Source organism: Nomascus leucogenys, chromosome 16 (assembly GCF_006542625.1).
Source record: "Nomascus leucogenys isolate Asia chromosome 16, Asia_NLE_v1, whole genome shotgun sequence".
Classification (NCBI taxonomy): Eukaryota; Metazoa; Chordata; class Mammalia; order Primates; family Hylobatidae; genus Nomascus; species Nomascus leucogenys.
Window position 1 is genome coordinate 61,565,503 of NC_044396.1, and position 20,282 is coordinate 61,585,784.

At 34.8% G+C, this 20,282-nt stretch overlaps 1 protein-coding gene across 1 annotated transcript in view; it reads left to right on the plus strand.

Annotated features, from left to right (window-relative positions):
* The window catches only part of PKHD1L1 (PKHD1 like 1), a 163,575-nt gene that overhangs the window by 66,959 nt on the left and 76,334 nt on the right, over positions 1-20,282 (plus strand). The window contains exons 30-45 of the mRNA XM_003256116.4: positions 460-581; positions 2,446-2,578; positions 3,016-3,211; positions 4,822-4,964; positions 5,382-5,486; positions 6,113-6,301; positions 7,058-7,228; positions 7,787-8,013; positions 8,765-9,749; positions 12,580-12,828; positions 13,768-13,917; positions 15,396-15,570; positions 16,545-16,701; positions 17,139-17,295; positions 18,592-18,671; positions 19,139-19,268. Coding sequence (XP_003256164.2) covers positions 460-581; positions 2,446-2,578; positions 3,016-3,211; positions 4,822-4,964; positions 5,382-5,486; positions 6,113-6,301; positions 7,058-7,228; positions 7,787-8,013; positions 8,765-9,749; positions 12,580-12,828; positions 13,768-13,917; positions 15,396-15,570; positions 16,545-16,701; positions 17,139-17,295; positions 18,592-18,671; positions 19,139-19,268 — 3,369 coding nt within the window. The remainder of the gene's footprint in view (positions 1-459; positions 582-2,445; positions 2,579-3,015; positions 3,212-4,821; positions 4,965-5,381; positions 5,487-6,112; positions 6,302-7,057; positions 7,229-7,786; positions 8,014-8,764; positions 9,750-12,579; positions 12,829-13,767; positions 13,918-15,395; positions 15,571-16,544; positions 16,702-17,138; positions 17,296-18,591; positions 18,672-19,138; positions 19,269-20,282) is intronic.

Genomic DNA, 20,282 nt, shown 5'->3' on the forward strand with positions numbered 1-20,282 from the left:
ATTTTACATTATTACATCGCTTATTTTTAAAGTTTAGTTTTCCTTTTACTTAGGGGTATTAAAATTTGAGATTTGCTGAGAGTCTTAATTAACTCTCCCCTTCCACCCACAGAATGGTTGAGTGAACAGAAGCAGCATAATTTTTCGTAGGATGAAAGCACTGTGAAGAATAGCAGATGCTGCTACCAGTGCCCCAAAGCAAATGTGTGTTGCAAATCTATGTTATTTCATTAAATCACTTAGCCCAGCTCCTTTATGGTTCTGAGCATCAGCACCCAGGCTCAGGTGTGTGGTGGTGATTTTACTCATCTCAAGTCTGGTCCTTGATCTACTGGCCAGTCCATCTCTTGGATCATTAGACTATTCTCAAAAGACAATTCTCAAAAAATGTTACTAACATTTCTTTTTGTTATGGTTGAACTGGCTTTGTTGTTGTTTTTGTTTGCTTTTCTTACGCAGGTGGTACTCTACTGACTTTATCTGGATTTGGCTTTAATGAAAATTCAAAGGTATTAGTTGGAAATGAAACCTGCAATGTGATTGAAGGAGATTTGAATAGGATAACCTGCAGGACACCAAAAGTAAGGCCTCTGATTTCAGTCATTTTTTCCTCCTAAGTCTGAAATCTTATAAATTAGGAAGCATCTCAGTTGGGGGGGGTGGAACAAGTGGTATACTTACTTAGGAACTGCAGGGTTTCTATTATGCTCCTTAAAACTTATTTCTTCCACATCTTTCCGCTAAGATTCAAAGACAAAATATTCTCTCCACATTCAAGATACTTAAAATCATGAAGAAAAGAGACACATAAGCTAATATTAAGCAATGTATTTCATTTGAATTAATAGAAACAGTAACAAAGTAAACATAAAACACAGTGGAGAGAGAGTGTCAGAAACAGTTTCACAGAAAAGTTGATGTCCCATCAGAATTTGAGAATGAATGAGAGTTTACCATGGTAAATTTAAGGATGAAAAAAATGAGTAATCTAAAGATTTCAGGAAAGTAAACCTAGAAATCAATAGTTTTCAAAAAGGAATACTTTTTTTTTTTTTTTTTTTGAGACGGAGTCTCGCTCTGTCACCAGGCTGTAGTGCAATGGCACGATCTCGGCTCACTGCAACCTCTGCCTCCTGGGTTCAAGCGATTCTCCTGCCTCAGCCTCCCAAGTAGCGGGGACTACAGGCGCCCACCACCATGCCCAGCTAATTTTTGTATTTTTAGTAGAGACAGCATTTCACCATATTGGCCAGGATGATCTCAATCTCTTGACCTCGTGATCCACCCCCCTCAGCCTCCCAAAGTGCTGGGATTACAGGCGTAAGCCACCGTGCCCGGCCAGGAATACATTTTTAAATGTGTTAAAGTTTTAGTTTAAATGTGTTAAATTTTCAGTTTCACAAAAAAAGTGAAGTTCTCTATGGAATATTGTATCTTAGAATCAATCATTATTCTTTATTTTTAAAACATAGTTTTTTTATTATTATACTTTAAGTTTTAGGGTACATGTGCACAACGTGCATGTTTGTTACATATATATACATGTGCCATGTTGGTGTGCTGCACCCATTAACTCATCATTTAACATTAGATATATCTCCTAATGCTATCCCTCCCCCCTCCCCCCACCCCAAAACAGGCCCCAGGGACACAGGAAGGGGAACATAAAACATAGCTTTTAAATTTAAACTAAGACTCTGATTTCCTTATTACATGCCAAAACGTAATGAATCCTATCACTGACTTTTTAAAAAAAGTGTAGCAGAATAAATGGGGGTATTATGTATTTGCAATCTGCAGGAAAAATAAATTTTTTTTTGGACTAAATGATGGAGATGAGAATTGAGGGGATATGGTAAACTAAAACTTACTTTGTTTACAATATGTCATTCAGTTAAACACTGAGTGTGGATTAAATAAATACTAGATGTGAAAAAATGTTTTTCCTAATTGGGAATTGCATAGATGCTATATCTGCAAAAGCACCAGATAGTTTTCTTAGGGGGTCCAAGTACTTAGTCTTGGATTCTGGAGTGAGGTCTTCAAAAGATATAATGATGTGATTTGTCAGAGAAGAGAAATAAGAACTATACCTGTCTATTTTAAGAGCAAAAAGTCAAACTTTAATATCTAATGCTTTATTAGAGAATCACTTCTCCAGATCATCTCAACAATATTGTGGAGCCATCAGCAATCCAATAATATAGATGCATTTAAATTGATCATAAAACCCATAAAACTACTATGTCATGTAACTATTTTGAGAACTTAAGCATGTAACCTACATTTGACACCACAACTTTCTAAATATATGAAAACTGACTCTGATCATGACTTTGAAATAAAACATCTTCCGAAGTTTATTCTGAATAATCTATTTCTTTTCAGCCCTTGCATTTCTGTATCTCAACAATTAATATTTTCTATTTTTTCCTCTTATTTTAGAAAACTGAGGGTACAGTTGATATTTCAGTTACTACCAATGGATTTCAAGCCATAGCAAGGGGTGCTTTTAGTTATAATTGTTTACAGACACCAGTTATAACTGATTTTAGTCCAAAAGTACGAACAATACTAGGTAAGAAGTTCTTCAATAAGATCAGTCATTTGTCATATGTATAAAAAACATTTCTAGAAAGGCTTTTGAAGCATAGTTTCTTCTGTAGTTTTGTTTCTTAAAGTGAAACCAGTTATAGTTTTATGTGTGTGTATGTTTTACCATAGATTAATCTATTTATTATTTTATATTGAACATATGCAATAAGGAGAAAAATAGTAAGTTTTTTTTTAAAAAGGACTTTGTCATCTTTTTTCCTTTTGAGCAATTGAATGTACATTTCATCCCTCTGTTGCTGCTACCAACTCTTTCGTTGTTTTCCCTTTTGCCTCTCAAAGTGTTAGGATTTCCTAAATCCAATGAAAGATGAGAGATGAGTTGATTTATTTAATATGCAAATTTCACACTGGATAACAAGTTGAACTTTTTGCATTATTTTTTAAATTTTAAAATACTAGGAGAAGTTAATTTAACAATTAAGGGCTATAATTTTGGAAATGAACTCACACAAAACATGGCGGTGTATGTTGGAGGAAAAACCTGCCAGATTCTTCACTGGAACTTCACAGATATTAGATGCCTCTTGCCCAAGTTGTCTCCTGGAAAACATGATATCTACGTAGAAGTCAGAAACTGGGGTTTTGCATCAACAAGGTATGATAATGAACATAAACTTGATGGAGCTGTGGAACACATGGGGCTAGTGGAATTGGGACAGGAAAAGAAGTGGGCATTAACCTTTAGGTGTTAATTGTTCTCTTTACCTTTCTATATCTTCTTTTGCAAAATATGCTGAGAATATCTCATACAACTGCAATATGACACCTAGTTTTGAGACCAATACCATTCAGATAAGGTTGTAAAATTCTCTGTACAACTAGCCTTATGTATATGTCACATGATTTTGATTGACTCAGGAAATGCATATCAAGTAGCTTCTAGGGGCTCAATGCTGCTGGCTGGATTTACAGTGGATTAGAGGGGCATCTCCCCTGCATTAATGGTGCTCACAATTTTCTTGGAGAGAGAGATTTCAAACAGAGGATTATGTCAAGAGTTTAACTGTAAATGTGAAAAATACTGTGAGTTAGAGATACCAGGTGCGGTAAGAGTCTATAATAGAGCTAACTTATCCTGAACATCAGGGAAAGGTTCTCTGAAACGGTGACAAGCAAAGAAGTGGGTAGGAGGTGGCCATCTGAAGACGATGCAGAGAGTCTTTCTCCAACTCAATTTTCTGTAAGGGCTTAGTATTTCTTTTTCCCTGAATCTGTTTGTTAACTGATAAAATTTTAGTTCTAGTATGAGGAAGTTATTGGTTTGGAATACTTAGAAAAGGAAGATACTGAAATTTTATGGATGCCAAAAAGCCAATAAAGCTAATGTCAGAGTAGAAGGAGAGATGATTGCAGCAAAATCTTGCAAGAAGTAAATGAAGATGAACAACATTAAACATAAACCTCAGCACTACATCCATCTCTTGGTTTCACAGGGCAGAGCTCACATGGATTCTGTATTGGCTTGTGCTGTAGCTTGACCATATAATGGGTGAAACTGACACCATAAAAAGTTGTGTATTCAGGTTCAAGAAATAACAAGGTTATGCTGTGGAAGTTGAAAGTTAACACAGTGACTCAAGTGAATTTTTCTGCCTCTCTGCAGTTACGAGGGAAGTTGGGGTTTAGAAGTCAAATATGTCATATCAGAAAAGCATTTACATTTTGATGGCCTCCAGGAAGATGCATTGTCTGTTACCAAGCAAAATAAATTTAAAACTCTCTCATTGAAGTAGTGGGAAGGGAGACCCTGACAAGTTTTCAACAAACATGGAATAATAACTTCAAATTAATTATAAAAAACTTTGATTACTCAAATGTGTGAGATTTAATTGCTAGTTTTAAAGCAGAGCTGCCTTTTTGTTTTACTCTAATGAAAATATAAAATATTTTTAAAAATCTAATGTATTTCTTGTGACCTCAGTTCTCATAAGCATATTTTTCCATAATATTGTAGGATCTTCCATTTCAAATTCTTCTGCCATTATAATTTTCGGAAACGTAATTTTCATAGTTAGGGAAAATATTGAATATACCATCCAACCAAATTGAGATTATGATAATTGTCAGATTGTCTATCTTGAAAAAGTAATATATAATTAAATATCCAATTATTTCCTCTTTCTAAAGAAGTCATATCCTAGCAAGAGTTTAGCAAGATAAACCAGTAGGAAGCTCATTGAAAAATCTATTCATTTTTTTTCTCAGAGACAAATTAAATTCTTCAATACAGTATGTTTTGGAAGTGACCAGCATGTTTCCACAAAGAGGCTCCTTGTTTGGTGGAACTGAAATCACCATAAGGGGTTTTGGATTCAGCACAATACCAGCTGAGAATACCGTGCTGTTAGGTAAGAGCTTCATTTATAGGAAAGTGATTATCATTTTTCTCAGCTTAAAGGAAATACTATAGGTGCTGAGTTATTATATGAATATTCTAAATCACAGCTTTATTTTTCTAGTAGCATAAAAAAAGTTAAGTGTATTTGGTTAAAGTGATAAAGAGAAACTGAACGACTACTTTTGATTTCAATAAATAATTACTGTGTATTTAATGTATATGCAACATATAGAGTGGAGGAGTTGTTCTGCAAATAGTACTCACACATGATTACTATCAGAAAAGAAGTTCTGAAGGTCCTACTATATAACGCAGAGTTTTTTTAGGGTCTTGGATGTTGATGAATTATGCTTCGTCTCTATAATTCACAAAAAAAATTTGACGAAATGTTTGCTTCTTAAAAATATCCAGTATTTATTCTTTCTAGGGTCCATCCCTTGCAATGTTACATCATCATCAGAAAATGTCATAAAATGTATTCTTCATTCAACTGGGAATATATTCAGGATTACCAACAATGGGAAAGATTCAGGTATCAGCCATTTATACACTGAAAAAATTGAAGCACTTAAACCTGAAATTAATTTGATTTTTATTTATTTTATATTTCAAATTATTGAGAGACTAAGTATTGTTATTTCTTTTATAATTTGTCAGCAGTAACTGCTTGACATAGAGGGTCACGTACAGAGTGAATTAGTGGTAGACTTGAGTCTAGAAGGCCATACTTTACAATTTCCAACTTCAGGAATTACCATTTGGTTTTGCTGTAGCACAGAAACTCCCAAATTGTTGTAGTTTATTATTGGTCATGGATTTCCAAATGAATATTCCAATTAAAATTGATCATAGCTTTAAAAATATTGTATGTAAGATTTCTAAGCAAATTATTTATTGACTTTCCAAGTTTTTTTTCAAATTATCTGTTGATCATAGCTTTTGGAGTTTCGTGACTTAATTTTTCCTTATCTTTTTATTACCTTGCTTTCCATTATTTCTATTTGTTTTTGTTAAGTGCTTAAATTATGTAAGTAATTAAGTTTTAGTGTTGATTAAAATGTTTTCACTACTGACTGTATATAAATTGCAATGTTGTCAAAGAAAATTATTAAGAAATTTTCTTTTTCTTTTAAAATATGACTCAATTCTTGCCCCCAGTACATGGATTAGGTTACGTCTGGTCACCATCAGTCCTTAATGTGTCTGTGGGGGACACAGTGGCATGGCATTGGCAAACACATCCATTTCTTAGAGGGATAGGATATAGGGTTTTTTCTGTCTCCAGTCCTGGAAGTGTAATTTATGATGGCAAAGGATTCACAAATGGAAGACAAAAATCTACATCAGGTATGTTTCTGCTTATTGGATTTTGCATCATGCCACTTTTTCCTAGATGTAATAAAATGACATTTTGTGTAGATTTAATACAGTATTTTTACAAAAATAATATACACAAATGCATAAGGTGAAGTTATTTGGCATTTTATTGCTGTAGTAAAAATGTTACTAATGAGTGTAAGCAAGTTATTTCATACATATTCAAGTGAGTTCTGATATTAGAAATATCTTATATTGATTCTGTGATAATCAACCAATTGAAAAACATATTGAAAAAGCAAAATGCAATAAAATAGGAATATATGTTTAAATCAAACCAATCTGGTAGCAAGTGATGAACTTTGACTGACTGAAATCAATTTAAAATCAGTGTTTCCTATGGGACAGCTCGGTGTAAAATGTGCAATTTAGATTGCCTGTTTTGTTTTGTACATGTAAGATTTTGAACTTTTCACTCACGAAAAAAATTTTCTTTCATTTCATGTTGAATTTTTCTTTAAATTTTGGTATGTTATGTCAGACTGACCATGGTTTTCTAGAAAATCAATGCTGGATCTTGTTTTCATGGAATGTAATTTCGTTACACAAGATAGCTTTTAATAGTCAGTGAGTTTTACTACATTCTGTTGACATTTCATACACATGAAAAATAAGAAACTGTCATCTGTATGTGCATTTAAATGATCATTTCAAATTGTTTTCAGTCTCTTTTCAAATATGCATTAATTGCTTATATTTATTATGTACAATCTCATTTTATGGCAGGTTCGTTTTCTTACCAATTTACTTCACCTGGAATCCATTATTATAGCAGCGGCTACGTTGATGAGGCTCACTCCATTTTTCTCCAAGGAGTCATTAATGTTTTACCAGCTGAAACCAGGCACATTCCGCTGCACCTGTTTGTGGGTAGCTCTGAAGCCACATATGCTCATGGTAAGATGGTTAAAGATGGAAACTCTGTTACACAGGTAACCCAGGGTGTATGTGATATTTCTGGAGCAGGTAGCAGATGACTGGGTCTAACTGTGCTTCTATCTTACTAGCCACGTGACCTTGAATAGGTTTGGGCTTCTCTGAGGCTGGAATTTATCCTCTAAAATAAGGATCTCATTAATGTCTTCCTACCAGTCTTTCTCCCAGAATCCTTGCGTGCCTCCAGTGAGATGTAATGTAAAAGAGTTCTGACACTATGTATGTGCCTGGACATATATTAAAATGTAAGATGATGTTATTATTTTCCCCATGGGGTCTGGCCTTGGACAAACTGAAAAATAAATCAATTTTATATTCAGTTTTCTCTCTTTACTATGACATCTTCGATCAGGTCTTTAATACTTTTGTACTGCCTAAGACCCATTTGTCATTTTGTTTTTCATAAAAGATTTACCGGAATTTAAACCATCATCATCAAAATAAAGAGTAATTCAGTTTGAAAATGGTTATCGTTTTAGAATGTTATTCATGACTTACGGGCAGTTCTTTTGTCTAAAGGAGGACCTGCGAATTTGCACTTGGGAAGCTCTGTGGCAGGCTGCCTAGCAACAGAACCCCTGTGCGGCCTGAACAATACCAGGGTTAAAAATTCAAAAAGATTGCTATTTGAGGTTTCAAGTTGTTTTTCACCATCTATAAGCAACATTACTCCATCCACTGGAACAGTAAATGAACCAATAACAATTATTGGACATGGCTTTAGTAATCTCCCATGTGCTAATAAGGTAAGAATATAAATACCTCCTTTGTACTTCTATTATATGTTCCCAATAAAAGTATTTTGATGATAACCTTGTTATTTAATTTTTACCAGCTTTATTGAGCTATATCACATACCATACAATTCACCCACTTAAAGTGTACAATTCATAAACTTTTAGCATAGGCACAGAGTTGGCATTCATCACACAATCAATTTTAGAACATTTTCATTACCCAAAAAAAAAACCCTAAAGTCCTTAGATATCACACCTAATCCCTCTATCGATCCCAGCCTAAGGCAATCTCTAATCTACTTTCTGTCTATAGATTTGGTTGTTCTGGACATTTCTTGTAAATAGAATCATACAATATGTGGTCCATTGTGACCAAGTTTATTTATTTTTCACTCAGCATAATGTTTTCAAGGTTCACCCAAGTTGTACCTTGTATCAGTACTTAATTTCTTTTTATGACCTAATAATATTCTATTGCATGTTAAGCCAACTTTTATTTATCCATTCATCAGTTGATGGACATTTGGGTTGTTTTCACCTTTTGATTATTATGAATAATGTAGCAATGCACATTTATGTACAAATCACAATTTAATCCAAGAGATGCCTTAATCAGCCCCTCCCAAATTAAATTTATGAATAAAAGATATTTAGTTGCACATGATTAGCTTTTAAAATTTATAGTTGTTGCTAATACAAAATTTGTTTATACTGGAGATATATATTGACTTGGTTTATTTTGTATTCATTTTGCTTACAGGTTACAATTGGTAGCTACCCCTGTGTCATAGAAGAAAGTAGTGAGGATTCAATTACATGTCATATTGACCCTCAAGACTCAATGGATGTTGGTATCAGGGAAATTGTCACTTTGACTGTCTACAACCTGGGCACTGCTATCAATACGTTGTCCAATGAATTTGATAGGCGATTTGTACTTTTGCCAAACATTGACCTGGTGTTGCCAAATGCAGGATCAACTACAGGAATGACAAGAGTGACCATAAAAGGCTCTGGATTTGCAGTTTCTTCTGCAGGTGTAAAAGTCCTTATGGGTCGTTTCCCATGTAAAGTTCTATCAGTGAATTATACGGCCATTGAATGTGAAACATCCCCTGCTGCCCAACAGCTTGTGGATGTAGATCTTCTAATACATGGAGTGCCTGCCCAGTGCCAGGGAAACTGCACCTTTTCATATTTAGAAAGCATCACTCCTTATGTAACAGGAGTCTTCCCAAACTCCATCATAGGATCTGTAAAACTTCTTATTGAAGGAGAAGGTTTGGGGACTGTTTTGGAGGACATTGCTGTTTTTATTGGAAATCAACAGTTCAGAGCAATAGAGGTTAATGAAAACAACATCATTGCTCTTGTGACTCCTCTCCCAGTTGGACATCATTCTCTTAGTGTTGTGGTGGGAAGTAAAGGCTTGGCTCTGGGAAACCTGACTGTCAGCAGCCCCCCAGTAGCATCTCTATCACCAACTTCTGGAAGCATTGGTGGTGGAACTACACTGGTGATCACAGGAAATGGCGTCTATCCAGGCAACACTATAGTCACTATTGGGGATGACCCTTGTCAAATTATTTCCATCAACCCCAATGAAGTCTGCTGCCACACTCCCGCTGGGACCACTGGAATGGTCGGTGTTAAAATCTTTGTTAATACAATTGCTTATCCACCTTTGATTTTTACATATGCCCTGGAGGATACTCCATTTCTCAGAGGAATTATCCCAAGCAGAGGTACTCCAATATCTGCCTTATTATCTTGATATTATAGTATTGATAATATTTAATAGTATAGAATTGGAATGATATTTGTAAATAACTATTAAGGTGTGTTTATAAATGATCCCACTTAATACCTGGGATTCAAGCTCTGTTTGACAAACGTACATCGAGGGCATTAAACATGTAGAATTTTTCATAGGTTGTTTAAATGAATATCCACATACCTAAATTTTAAATGAAAATTCGTCAACATAACTTTTTACTTGCCCTCAAGTAGTAGTTTGATTTTAATTCAAGTGTTAATAGTAAAGAATTACCATATAATTGACCATAGTGAGGATTGCTTAAATATAAATAATTATTTTATTTTAAACATGAGAGATACTAAAGAGATATTTCATGTTAGGAAAGTTTTTGTTTGTTCGTTTGTTTGTATGTTCGTTTGTTTGTTTCTTTGTTCATTTGATAGTACCTTAAGTGTACTTAATACCTGGGATTCAAGCTCTGTGTAGTCTCTATTGTATGATTATTTTTCACACATTTATGGGATGACAATTTTAGCCAAATTTCAACTTCTATTTAGGAACAAAATTCCCATTAACTTGACCTAAATTTCAAATAAGGAAAAAATGAGTGAAGATAGACCAAAACTGGTAATTCATTTATGTTATTGATGTTGATTTGCACTAGAAACTCCAGTTAAAATTCAAAAGTTACAATCTTACTTACATTGAGAGTGTTTCAGAGTACCTTATTTCCATGAAATTACAAATGAATATTAACTTATTAGCACACCAGAATTCTTTTTAAGGAGATAATTGGCCCATTCAATGGAGAAAATATTATAAAATAAGATTTTCTTAATTACTTAGCATGACTCATTTTTCTAATTTAACAGTAGGTTGATATATCTTCTTGGTCCTTTGTCATTATGCTATGCTATTTCTGATCATCTTCGAACTATTAAAATGCTTATTATATATGTACTGAATTCTGGAGAGGAAGCTATAGTGTAATAGTTGAGAGGTTGGCTCTCAAATGGTTCAAATTTTGGTTCCTTTAATTTCCAGCGATGAAATTTTGGACAAGTTTTTTAAGCATCAATTTCCTTATTTATGCAGATACATACATTATAAAGTTAAAGAAGTTTATTCATATAATGTAACTTAGAATAGTACATTTAATGAAGAACTCATTAAATGTTAACCTTTTAGAAAAGTCTTTTTTAGGTTACATCACAGGGAAATGTATCAGGTTTGAGTAAGTAGTATTTTCTGCCTTCAAGGAGTTTGCTGTCGAAATCTTCTTTAATATGTCAACTTTGCTCATTTTGAAAGATGTGAACAATAGCAATGGCATATTTCTTTTCCCATATGGTTGTAATCATTGCAAATAATGGCATATGTTTCTTATTTCCATGGACTGTGTCTCTTCCCATCTCTGCCTTTGAATGTTTTTTTTTTTTTTTTTTTCAAAACAATGTATTCAAAGGTATAAGAGACTTGCAGATGTGAGAACTGAGCTGTTTTATTTGCTGAAGAGTCAGGTGACAGAGCACACTGAGAACAACACTGTTCCATTTGAAAGGCAAAATGTTAAGCAAAATTAAATGTTAAGACCTATACAACTTTCTTTAGATTGTATCTTAAAACTATTCCGTCCAGGTGCGGTGGCTCACGCCTGTAATCCTAGCACTTTGGGAGGCCGAGGCTGCTGGATTGCCTGAGCTCAGGAGTTCAAAATCAGCCTGGGCAACATGGTGAAACCCCGTCTCTACTAAAATACAAAAAATTAGCCGTGTGTGGTGGCATGCGCCTGTAGTCCCAGCTACTCAGGAGGCTGACGCAGGAGAATCACTTGAATCCGGGAGGCAGAATTTGCAGTGAGCTGAGATTGCACCACTGCACTCCAGCCTGGATGACAGAGTGAGACTCCATCTCCAAAACAAACAAACGAACAAACAAAAACTTTCCTAACATGAAATATCTCTTTAGTATCTCTCATGTTTAAAATAAAATAATTATTTATATTTAAGCAATCCTCACTATGGTCAATTATATGGTAATTCTTTACTATTAACACTTGAATTAAAATCAAACTACTACTTGAGGGCAAGTAAAAAGTTATGTTGACGAATTTTCATTTAAAATTTAGGTATGTGGATATTCATTTGAACAACCTATGAAAAATTCTACATGTTTAATGCCCTCGATGTACGTTTGTCAAAAGAGGGAAGCAAGAGAACAGCCAGAATCTAATTCTTTGTTCTATGTGCACTCATTCAAGGCATTAACATCAACATTCACCTACAAGTCTTTAAATTAATTCCTTTTTTCTGTATTTACTATCTTACACTCACTTACATATCATAATTTGTTTACCAAGTCATACCTATCAAAAACGTTTGAATTAAGAAAAATATAGTCTCTCCTCAAAAGAGTTGCTAATGTCAGGAAGGAAGGTACCAAAAATAAAGATAGTAAGCCTAATCCTTAAAGTATTAGGTATGCTCAGACATTCATACTTCCTAACTCTAGACCTGCTCTTTTCTCCTCCTCTATTCTCTATTAGCATGAATTAGTAACTTACAACTCAGTAGAATGGACAAAAGGGCTGGAAAAATAATAAACATTGAGATAAATCACTTATAATTAATATACAGTAGACTGTAGGGCATATTGTAGTCAAAATGTATTGTATGACATAGCATGTATTGTTAATATTTATATTAGTTTTAAAACACAGGGTATTCTTTTATTTGTAAAAGTAAAGAGGTATATCTTTAAATGCATGTGTATTAATAGTTAGATATATTTATATTGTGTGCTTTTTTTTTTTTAAGGTCCACCAGGAACTGAAATTGAGATCACTGGATCCAACTTTGGCTTTGAGATCTTGGAAATCTCAGTGGTGATAAATAACATTCAGTGTAATGTAACCATGGCCAATGACAGTGTGTTGCAGTGCATCGTGGGAGATCATGCTGGGGGCACATTTCCTGTTATGATGCATCATAAGACAAAAGGCTCAGCTGTGTCCACAGTTGTATTTGAGTACCCGCTTAATATTCAAAATATTAATCCAAGCCAAGGTAGTCATAAGTGTGCAGGAACCTGCAGATATTTTGTTTCAGTAAATACTTATTTAGAAACCTTATTTAGAAAATAATGTTACTCAAACACATAAAATTTCTAGGTTTTTTTTTTTTTTGAGACGGAGTCTCGCTCTGTCGCCCAGGTTGTAGTGCAGTGGCGCGATCTTGGCTCACTGCAAGCTCTGCCTCCCGGGTTCACGCCATTCTCCTGCCTCAGCCTCCCGAGTAGCTGGGACTACAGGCACCCGCCACCATGCCTGACTAATTATTTTTTGTATTTTTAGTAGAGACGGGGTTTCACCGTGAAAATTTCCAGTTCTTATAGCACAATACAAATATTTTTCTTTATGTAGCAAATAAATAAGCATGTAAATGTATAATGATTTATTTCAAAATGCTAAACTTTAAAATATAATACCTTAGATTTCTTAGTGATGTATGATTAATTTACCTAAAACTTAATCCTACTTAAAATGACAGTTATACGTGAAAATTTTTCTTAAATCATGTTTAGACATCACTGGTATGTAATTATTTCTATATAAATTAGTATCTTTTTATTTAAAAAATTTTTTGGTTAAAAACCTTAAGAAAATATAAATAAACCAATCTACTTATAATTAAAATAGTAATTGCATAGTCTATGTTTTGCCTACTCTGAAATCCTTTGTGACATCTCTTTTAAATAAAATTTTAGTTCCTCGAAATAGTTCAAATAAATTACCAGATATGACACTTACTCAGTGAAGATTTAAAAACACTACAGTCAAAAGAGATTCAGTTGCATTAATAGAATAATGCACTATAATTTCAGTTTTAAAAAACTTCATTTAATGTAACTTACTTTTAACATTTAAAATAAAGGTAAAAAATACGTACACAGAAGAGGTTTTATTTTAATTAGCTTTGTTTTTCCTTTTTATTTGTCTTCACTAGGGAGCTTTGGTGGGGGTCAAACCATGACTGTGACAGGCACCGGATTTAATCCACAAAATTCAATTATATTAGTTTGTGGCTCAGAATGTGCAATTGACAGGCTTAGTTCTGATTACACAACATTATTATGTGAAATTCCATCTAGTAATGGTAAGTTGTCAGAAAAAATAATGGCAGTCTTTGAGAACTAGTTAATTTTATAAAGATCAGTTAATTTCTTTTTTCAAGTTCTTGGATTCCTTGGAGTAATTAAATCACTTTATGAGGGTCCTTATTCTAAGCAATTTCTTCAGGACATTTTCTAGATTTACATGACGGTTGAGGTTCATAAATTGCAGATGGAATTGTTTGTAATAAATTGCAGCTTTTCAGTTTCTGGTATAAACTGATGGTTCTTAGTTTATTGAGCATACCAAATGGAGAACACATTTTTAGTTCCCATTAGAGTATTAGGCTTCCGTTAAAGATAGGAGTTTCATTAATGGCTATGAGTGTCAATACCGTTAGTGAATTGCTAAACTCAAACCCTACCTGTGTCATTGAATAAGTTATTTAACCTCTCTATGCCTCAGTTTTTTCAACTATAAAGTGAGATGAATCACAGTAGTCTACTGGATTATTGTCAGGTTTAATAAGTTAATGTACATAAAGTGGATAGAATGATGTCTAGAACCATATGTAATTTGCTATTATTCTTATTCTTACTTGTTTATTTTTAGTTAATGGTTAAGAGCCTGGGCTCTGAGGAGTCCCTGAATCTCAATTTTGTTACTTACTGTGTAACCCTAGCCAAGTAACTTCTCTCTGCTTCAGTTTCTCCACCTATTAAATGGAGATATTATCAACTCTAATTCAACGGATTGTTGTGAAGATTAAATATTTGGTACTTTGGACAACAAATCTTAGTTATTACTTAACAAAATTTAAGAAGATATTTAAATAATGTGAATATTCTAGAAGAATAAAGGATATGTTTTATGTGAACACATTTTTTAAAACATTAACGAAATTTGTGAAGCTTTTCTAAATACTGTTGCTTCTTTCTCTGACTTCCTTAACAAAGAATATTGAAAAATGCAATATTTTTATGACTGAGCTTATTTATCATTTCCACACCAGAGTTTAATCCTGATTAAAAAAAATATGTAGCAATGCTTCGAGACTTGTCAAGGTTTTAGGTTGTTTGTCTTAACACTGGCTCTGCATCTTCTCATTAGGTTTTTGCATCAGGTTTCTGTAGTCCTTGTCTCTGACCTTGCCTTCAGCTGTCACTCCTTGCTGTCATCAGTGTGCCTGCCTTTAAGCAGTTCTTCCCTCCTTCCTGTTCTAATTTACAAAGTTGGATCCTCTAGAATTGGAAAACTAAGCTGGCAAGTTTGTAGAATGTTCTACAGGAAGAGTCTCCCCGGGAGGGTCGAAGGGCTTTTTCTTCTGTTGATAATGAGCATGAACTTTGTAATGTTTTTGGCTATTGCTAGAGGCCACTATTATTCACATGTAGCCTAGGTCTATTGGAAAAGGAAGATGATTGTGTGAAAAGGAAGATGTTATTGAAAATGTTTGGAGGTTTTGGAAATGAATCAGGGCCTGATGGCAGAAGTGCATTCAGTCTGATCCTCCTTTCATAGGCACGGGGGCTGAGCAAGCCTGTGAAGTGAGTGTGGTTAATGGGAAAGATTTGTCACAGTCCATGACTCCGTTTACGTACACAGTGTCACTGACTCCACTCATCACTGCAGTATCTCCTAAGAGAGGCAGTACAGCAGGGGGCACCAGACTGACAGTCATGGGATCAGGATTCAGGTACTGTCTCCACACAAATACCCATCATTGTGCATTTCCAGACCTGAGCCATTATGCCTGCTTTCTCCTATGCCCGGACAGTGCAGAAATACAGTCATGCAATGTGTACCTATATGCTCGTAACTTAAGCTTAAGGCAAAAATAGTACTAATTGCTAACATTTATTGAGTATTTATTTTGTGGCAACCACCTGCCTACCCACAGAGAAGTCCTGTCTTACTTCCTGAGATGTTTTTACCTCGTTTTATGGTTAGAAGACAGATTAAACAGGTTAGACAAGTTGCCCCCAATCCTGGATATAGCATCACAAATATAAATCACCTTCTTCTTGTGCTTTCCCCATCATCTTATCTCCAGCCATGATCTGCTTCATTGGATCAAAGAAACATCTTTCCATACAGCTGTTCTATTCTACTGTAATTGGTCAAGTTTCTTTTTCTTAAACATACTCATTATTTGGCTCAAATTTGTGTACTGCATTTTCATCATTATTCAGGTGGGGAAGGCTGAAGTCAAAACACCAGATCACAAACACCATAGAAGTTCATTGTAACTCCTCAAGCAGTTATGATTACCTTGAACTTGCATTTTTACCTGGAAGTTAAGTTCTAAAGTCCACAAACATGATGAAAATGTCACATGGCCAAGTGATCCTTGAAAATCTCTTTTAAAAGTACCTGTTGGGAGATCAACATAGAATCACTGAATAACAACAACAATCACTGTTTCTTTCCCCAACACTGGAACACCTGCTAGTTACAGTCCTATTCTCTGGACTCTTAACCTCTTTGTTTACTTTTTTTCAATAAATATTTCGAAGTCTTAATATTGAAAAAAAGCATCAGTCTGCACTTTGGTGGCTGATAGAATGAGGTCTTTTTTTTTGCAATAATACATAGGAATAAAAGGGTTTGACAGCATGATCTAGAAATTTGAGAAAAACATACATGTTATGTTTTCCCTCTTTTTTACAGTGAAAATATAGAGGATGTTCATATCACCATAGCTGAAGCCAAATGTGATGTTGAGTATTCCAACAAGACACACATCATCTGCGTAACAGATGCCCATACTCTATCAGGGTGGGCTCCAGTTCGTGTCCACATCAGAGGTGTCGGCATGGCGAAACTGGTAATAGTGCTGTTGAGTATAGTAATCACAGCAATAGAAAGCTAACATTATGGGAGGTGGGCTAATTGATAATTGGTGTTTTACTTTAATGTCTCCAAAAAAATAACTGAGCTGTGACAATAATAAATTTAAAGTAGCTTACATTTTTTGTTGCTTTTCCTAAAATTTTTATTATTTAAGATTTTTGATTTTTCTGAGTTGTGGGGTAATTGGTAATAGATTTTTTAAACTTGATCATTATTGTGAAATAAACCAAGAGGCAATTATAACACATTTTAAGTAGGTTAGATTTTATTATTAATAAAATGCTTATTGTTTATATATATTTACTATATAATATAAATATATTTATATTGTAATAAAATGCTTTTTGAAAAATTGAATGAAAAACTCTGGTAAAATCCCTAAATTTTAAGGTCTCTTATATTCTATTACAGGATAATGCTGGCTTTCTTTATGTTGATGCCTGGTCCTCCAATTTCTCATGGGGGGGAAAATCTCCCCCAGAAGAAGGGTCTCTTGTTGTTATTACAAAAGGACAGACCATTCTGCTGGATCAAAGCACCCCTATTTTGAAAATGTTGCTTATTCAGGGTAAATTTCTGAATATCTGTTCATTAGACTCTGCCTGAGAAATATTTCTGTGAAACTAATTTAATCAAAATCTACAATTATGAACATCCGTAGTTCCATAATCTTTTTAATACACAGTGTAGTCCTGGGCTTTTTAAATTGAGTATTACAATCCATTTGTGGTTATGGTATTATTTAATGTGTTGCAGCCAGCATTTTAAAAATTAAATAGGATAGAAAGCATCAGAATAGATTGCATGCATATGGGTAAGTACCTTTTAAAGCTAAATGTTGTTTTATGAAACTTTTGGTTCAATAACAATGTGGGGAGATGTGAGCATGCCCACGCACTTTCACTGGATCACAACAAAAAAGGTATTTTCCACTTTGAAAAACACTGATGTAGTGGGTCCCAGGAGTTAAAAAGTCATAGGGATTTGTTCACGTCTATCCTAAATGATCACCTTGACTCCCTTTGGAAGACAAGTTGTGATTTTCACCTTTGCCTGTGAACCTGTTTCTGTTGTTGCCTGGGGTTGTCTCTGCTGCTGTGTTTTATTTTTTACTATGGAAAACTAAGTAACCACAACTGTGATAATTGCATGTAAAAGAATCATTAATTGGTAAGAGTAGACTGCTTGAGGATTTAGTGCACAAACTTTGCCATAACAGGCTTAGCCACCAGAAGATTACTGCATTGTTATTGTACTATTTTTAACTTCTGGGAAAATAGAAAAGTTTCAGGTTTTTGAAGTTATTAAATATTGGACCTTTGGACAAATAAAATTTTAATACTTACAAATTTACAAATTTATACTAGTCTCATAAAAGTGTATCTTGGTATGATCTTTAATAATGCTAATCAGGCTATAGCTGTTGAGAGTGCAAATTAATGGATAAAAGTTCAGAGCTAATGTTGACATTATAATGGTTTTTATAAATATGCTTTTCTTTAATTGCTTTTGTTCTTAATTTATATTTTGAGGTGCTGTGTTTATAGAACTAGTTTGCATAGCTGAGCTATTTAGTAGCATCTAAAATAAGCTACTTTCCCAATGTTCAAGGGAAAATAATCTTCCCTGGAATTTGATTTTCTGTAAACTCCCACGGTTTTGTCTAGAGTTTTTATGCTTTTATGTTGCCAAAGAACTGAAGTGAAGTTATATGCATAACAATAGCAGAACATGAATGAGGAATTAAATTTTAATTTAATGTAGAATTTAATAATTATTATGTTAAATTGTAATGAATAATTTAGTAGGTAACTTTTAACAAGATTTTTCCTTGTGATGTATTTCAAAATTATATGATTCATAGGTGGAACTCTAATATTTGATGAAGCTGACATTGAACTCCAGGCAGAAAATATTCTAATTACAGATGGAGGCATTCTTCAGGTATTCAAAAGAACATAATACATGTTCATTTCTAACCTCTCTCCATTCATTTTCTTAAATACTATGTGTAAAATGGATAGTTAATTATACCAACCTCTCCTGAGTTTATCTTTGTTTAGGTCTCTGTTATTGGTATAAAATCCTTTATGCAAGGAGAAAAGTTTCCCAGAATATTGTGTTTTTAATGGGAAGATAGTAGTATATTCCCATAGAGCAGAATTTAAAATAGAACAGGAAAGAATTAACTCTGAGATGTGGCTAAAGTCAATCAGTATACCTTTCAAAGGTCTGGCATAGTTTATTTGGCTGACTAGAAAATTAAAGATTTATTTTTCAAAAGAAAGATATGAACTGAGCAATTAATTCTCAAAAGAGAAGAGAAGATAGAAAAGAACTACTTTTGTGTGATTAGAATTGTGGATTTGGAGTTTTAATTTTCTGAATGGCATTTGTGACATCTTTTGCAGATTGGGACAGAGACATCCCCATTCCAACACAAGGCTGTCATTACCTTGCATGGGCACCTGCGATCTCCTGAGCTCCCTGTCTATGGTGCCAAAACACTGGCTGTGCGGGAGGGAATCCTGGATCTGCACGGTACTGTGGCCAAGTGGCTAAGGGAGTTGGTAGAGGAAGACTCACCAGGACACCAGGGATAATTATCCTGTGATAATTATAATTTATCCTGTGATAAAGTGAAAGCGTGTTAGGCTTCTCATGTCTTTAGATATCCCCTCTTTACCCCTTCCTTCTTTCTCACATCCAAGCCAGGCTAGCCCAGACATCAAGACTCAGAACCAGGCCAGGCCTGTAATCCCAGCACTTGGGGAGGCCAAAGCGGGTGGATCACCTAAGGCCAGGAGTTCGATACCAGCCTGGCCAACATGGCATAACCCTGTCTCTACTAAAAATACAAAATTTAGCCAGGCATGGTGGTACACACCTGTAAGCCCAGCTACTTAGGAGGCTGAGGCAGGAGAATCGCTTGAACCCAGGAGGTGGTGGCTGCAGTGAGCCAAGATCACACCACTGCGCTCCAGGCTGGGTGCCAGAGTGAGTCTCTGTCTCAAAAAAACAAAACAAACAAACAAAAAAAAACAGGCCGGTGCAGTGGCTGACGCCTGTAATCCCAGCACTTTGGGAGGCCGAGGCGGGTGGATCATGAGGTCAGGAGTCGAGACCATCCTGGCTAACACGGTGAAACTCCGTCTCTACGAAAAATACAAAAAAAAAAATTAGCTGGGCGTGGTGGAGGGCACCTGTAGTCCTGGCTACTCGGGAGGCTGAAGCAGGAGAATGGCGTGAACCCGGGAGGCAGAGCTTGCAGTGAGCTGAGATCATGCCACTGCCGTCCAGCCTGGGCGACACAGTGAGACTCTGTCTCAAAACAAAAACAAAAACAAAAAAACTCAGAACCAAGGTCACACTTGCGAAAGCATTTCTGGGTCTTTTCTACATTCCTCCTCTTCCCCCTTTCATGAGCCTCCAGGCTCTTCTCGTTTCATTTTACACTAACCATAGTACCTGTCTGTAATTGCCTGTTTACTTTATTTATTTATCTATATAAAAAGACTAAGTCTAGAAGCAGAAGAATGTAATTTCTTATATTCG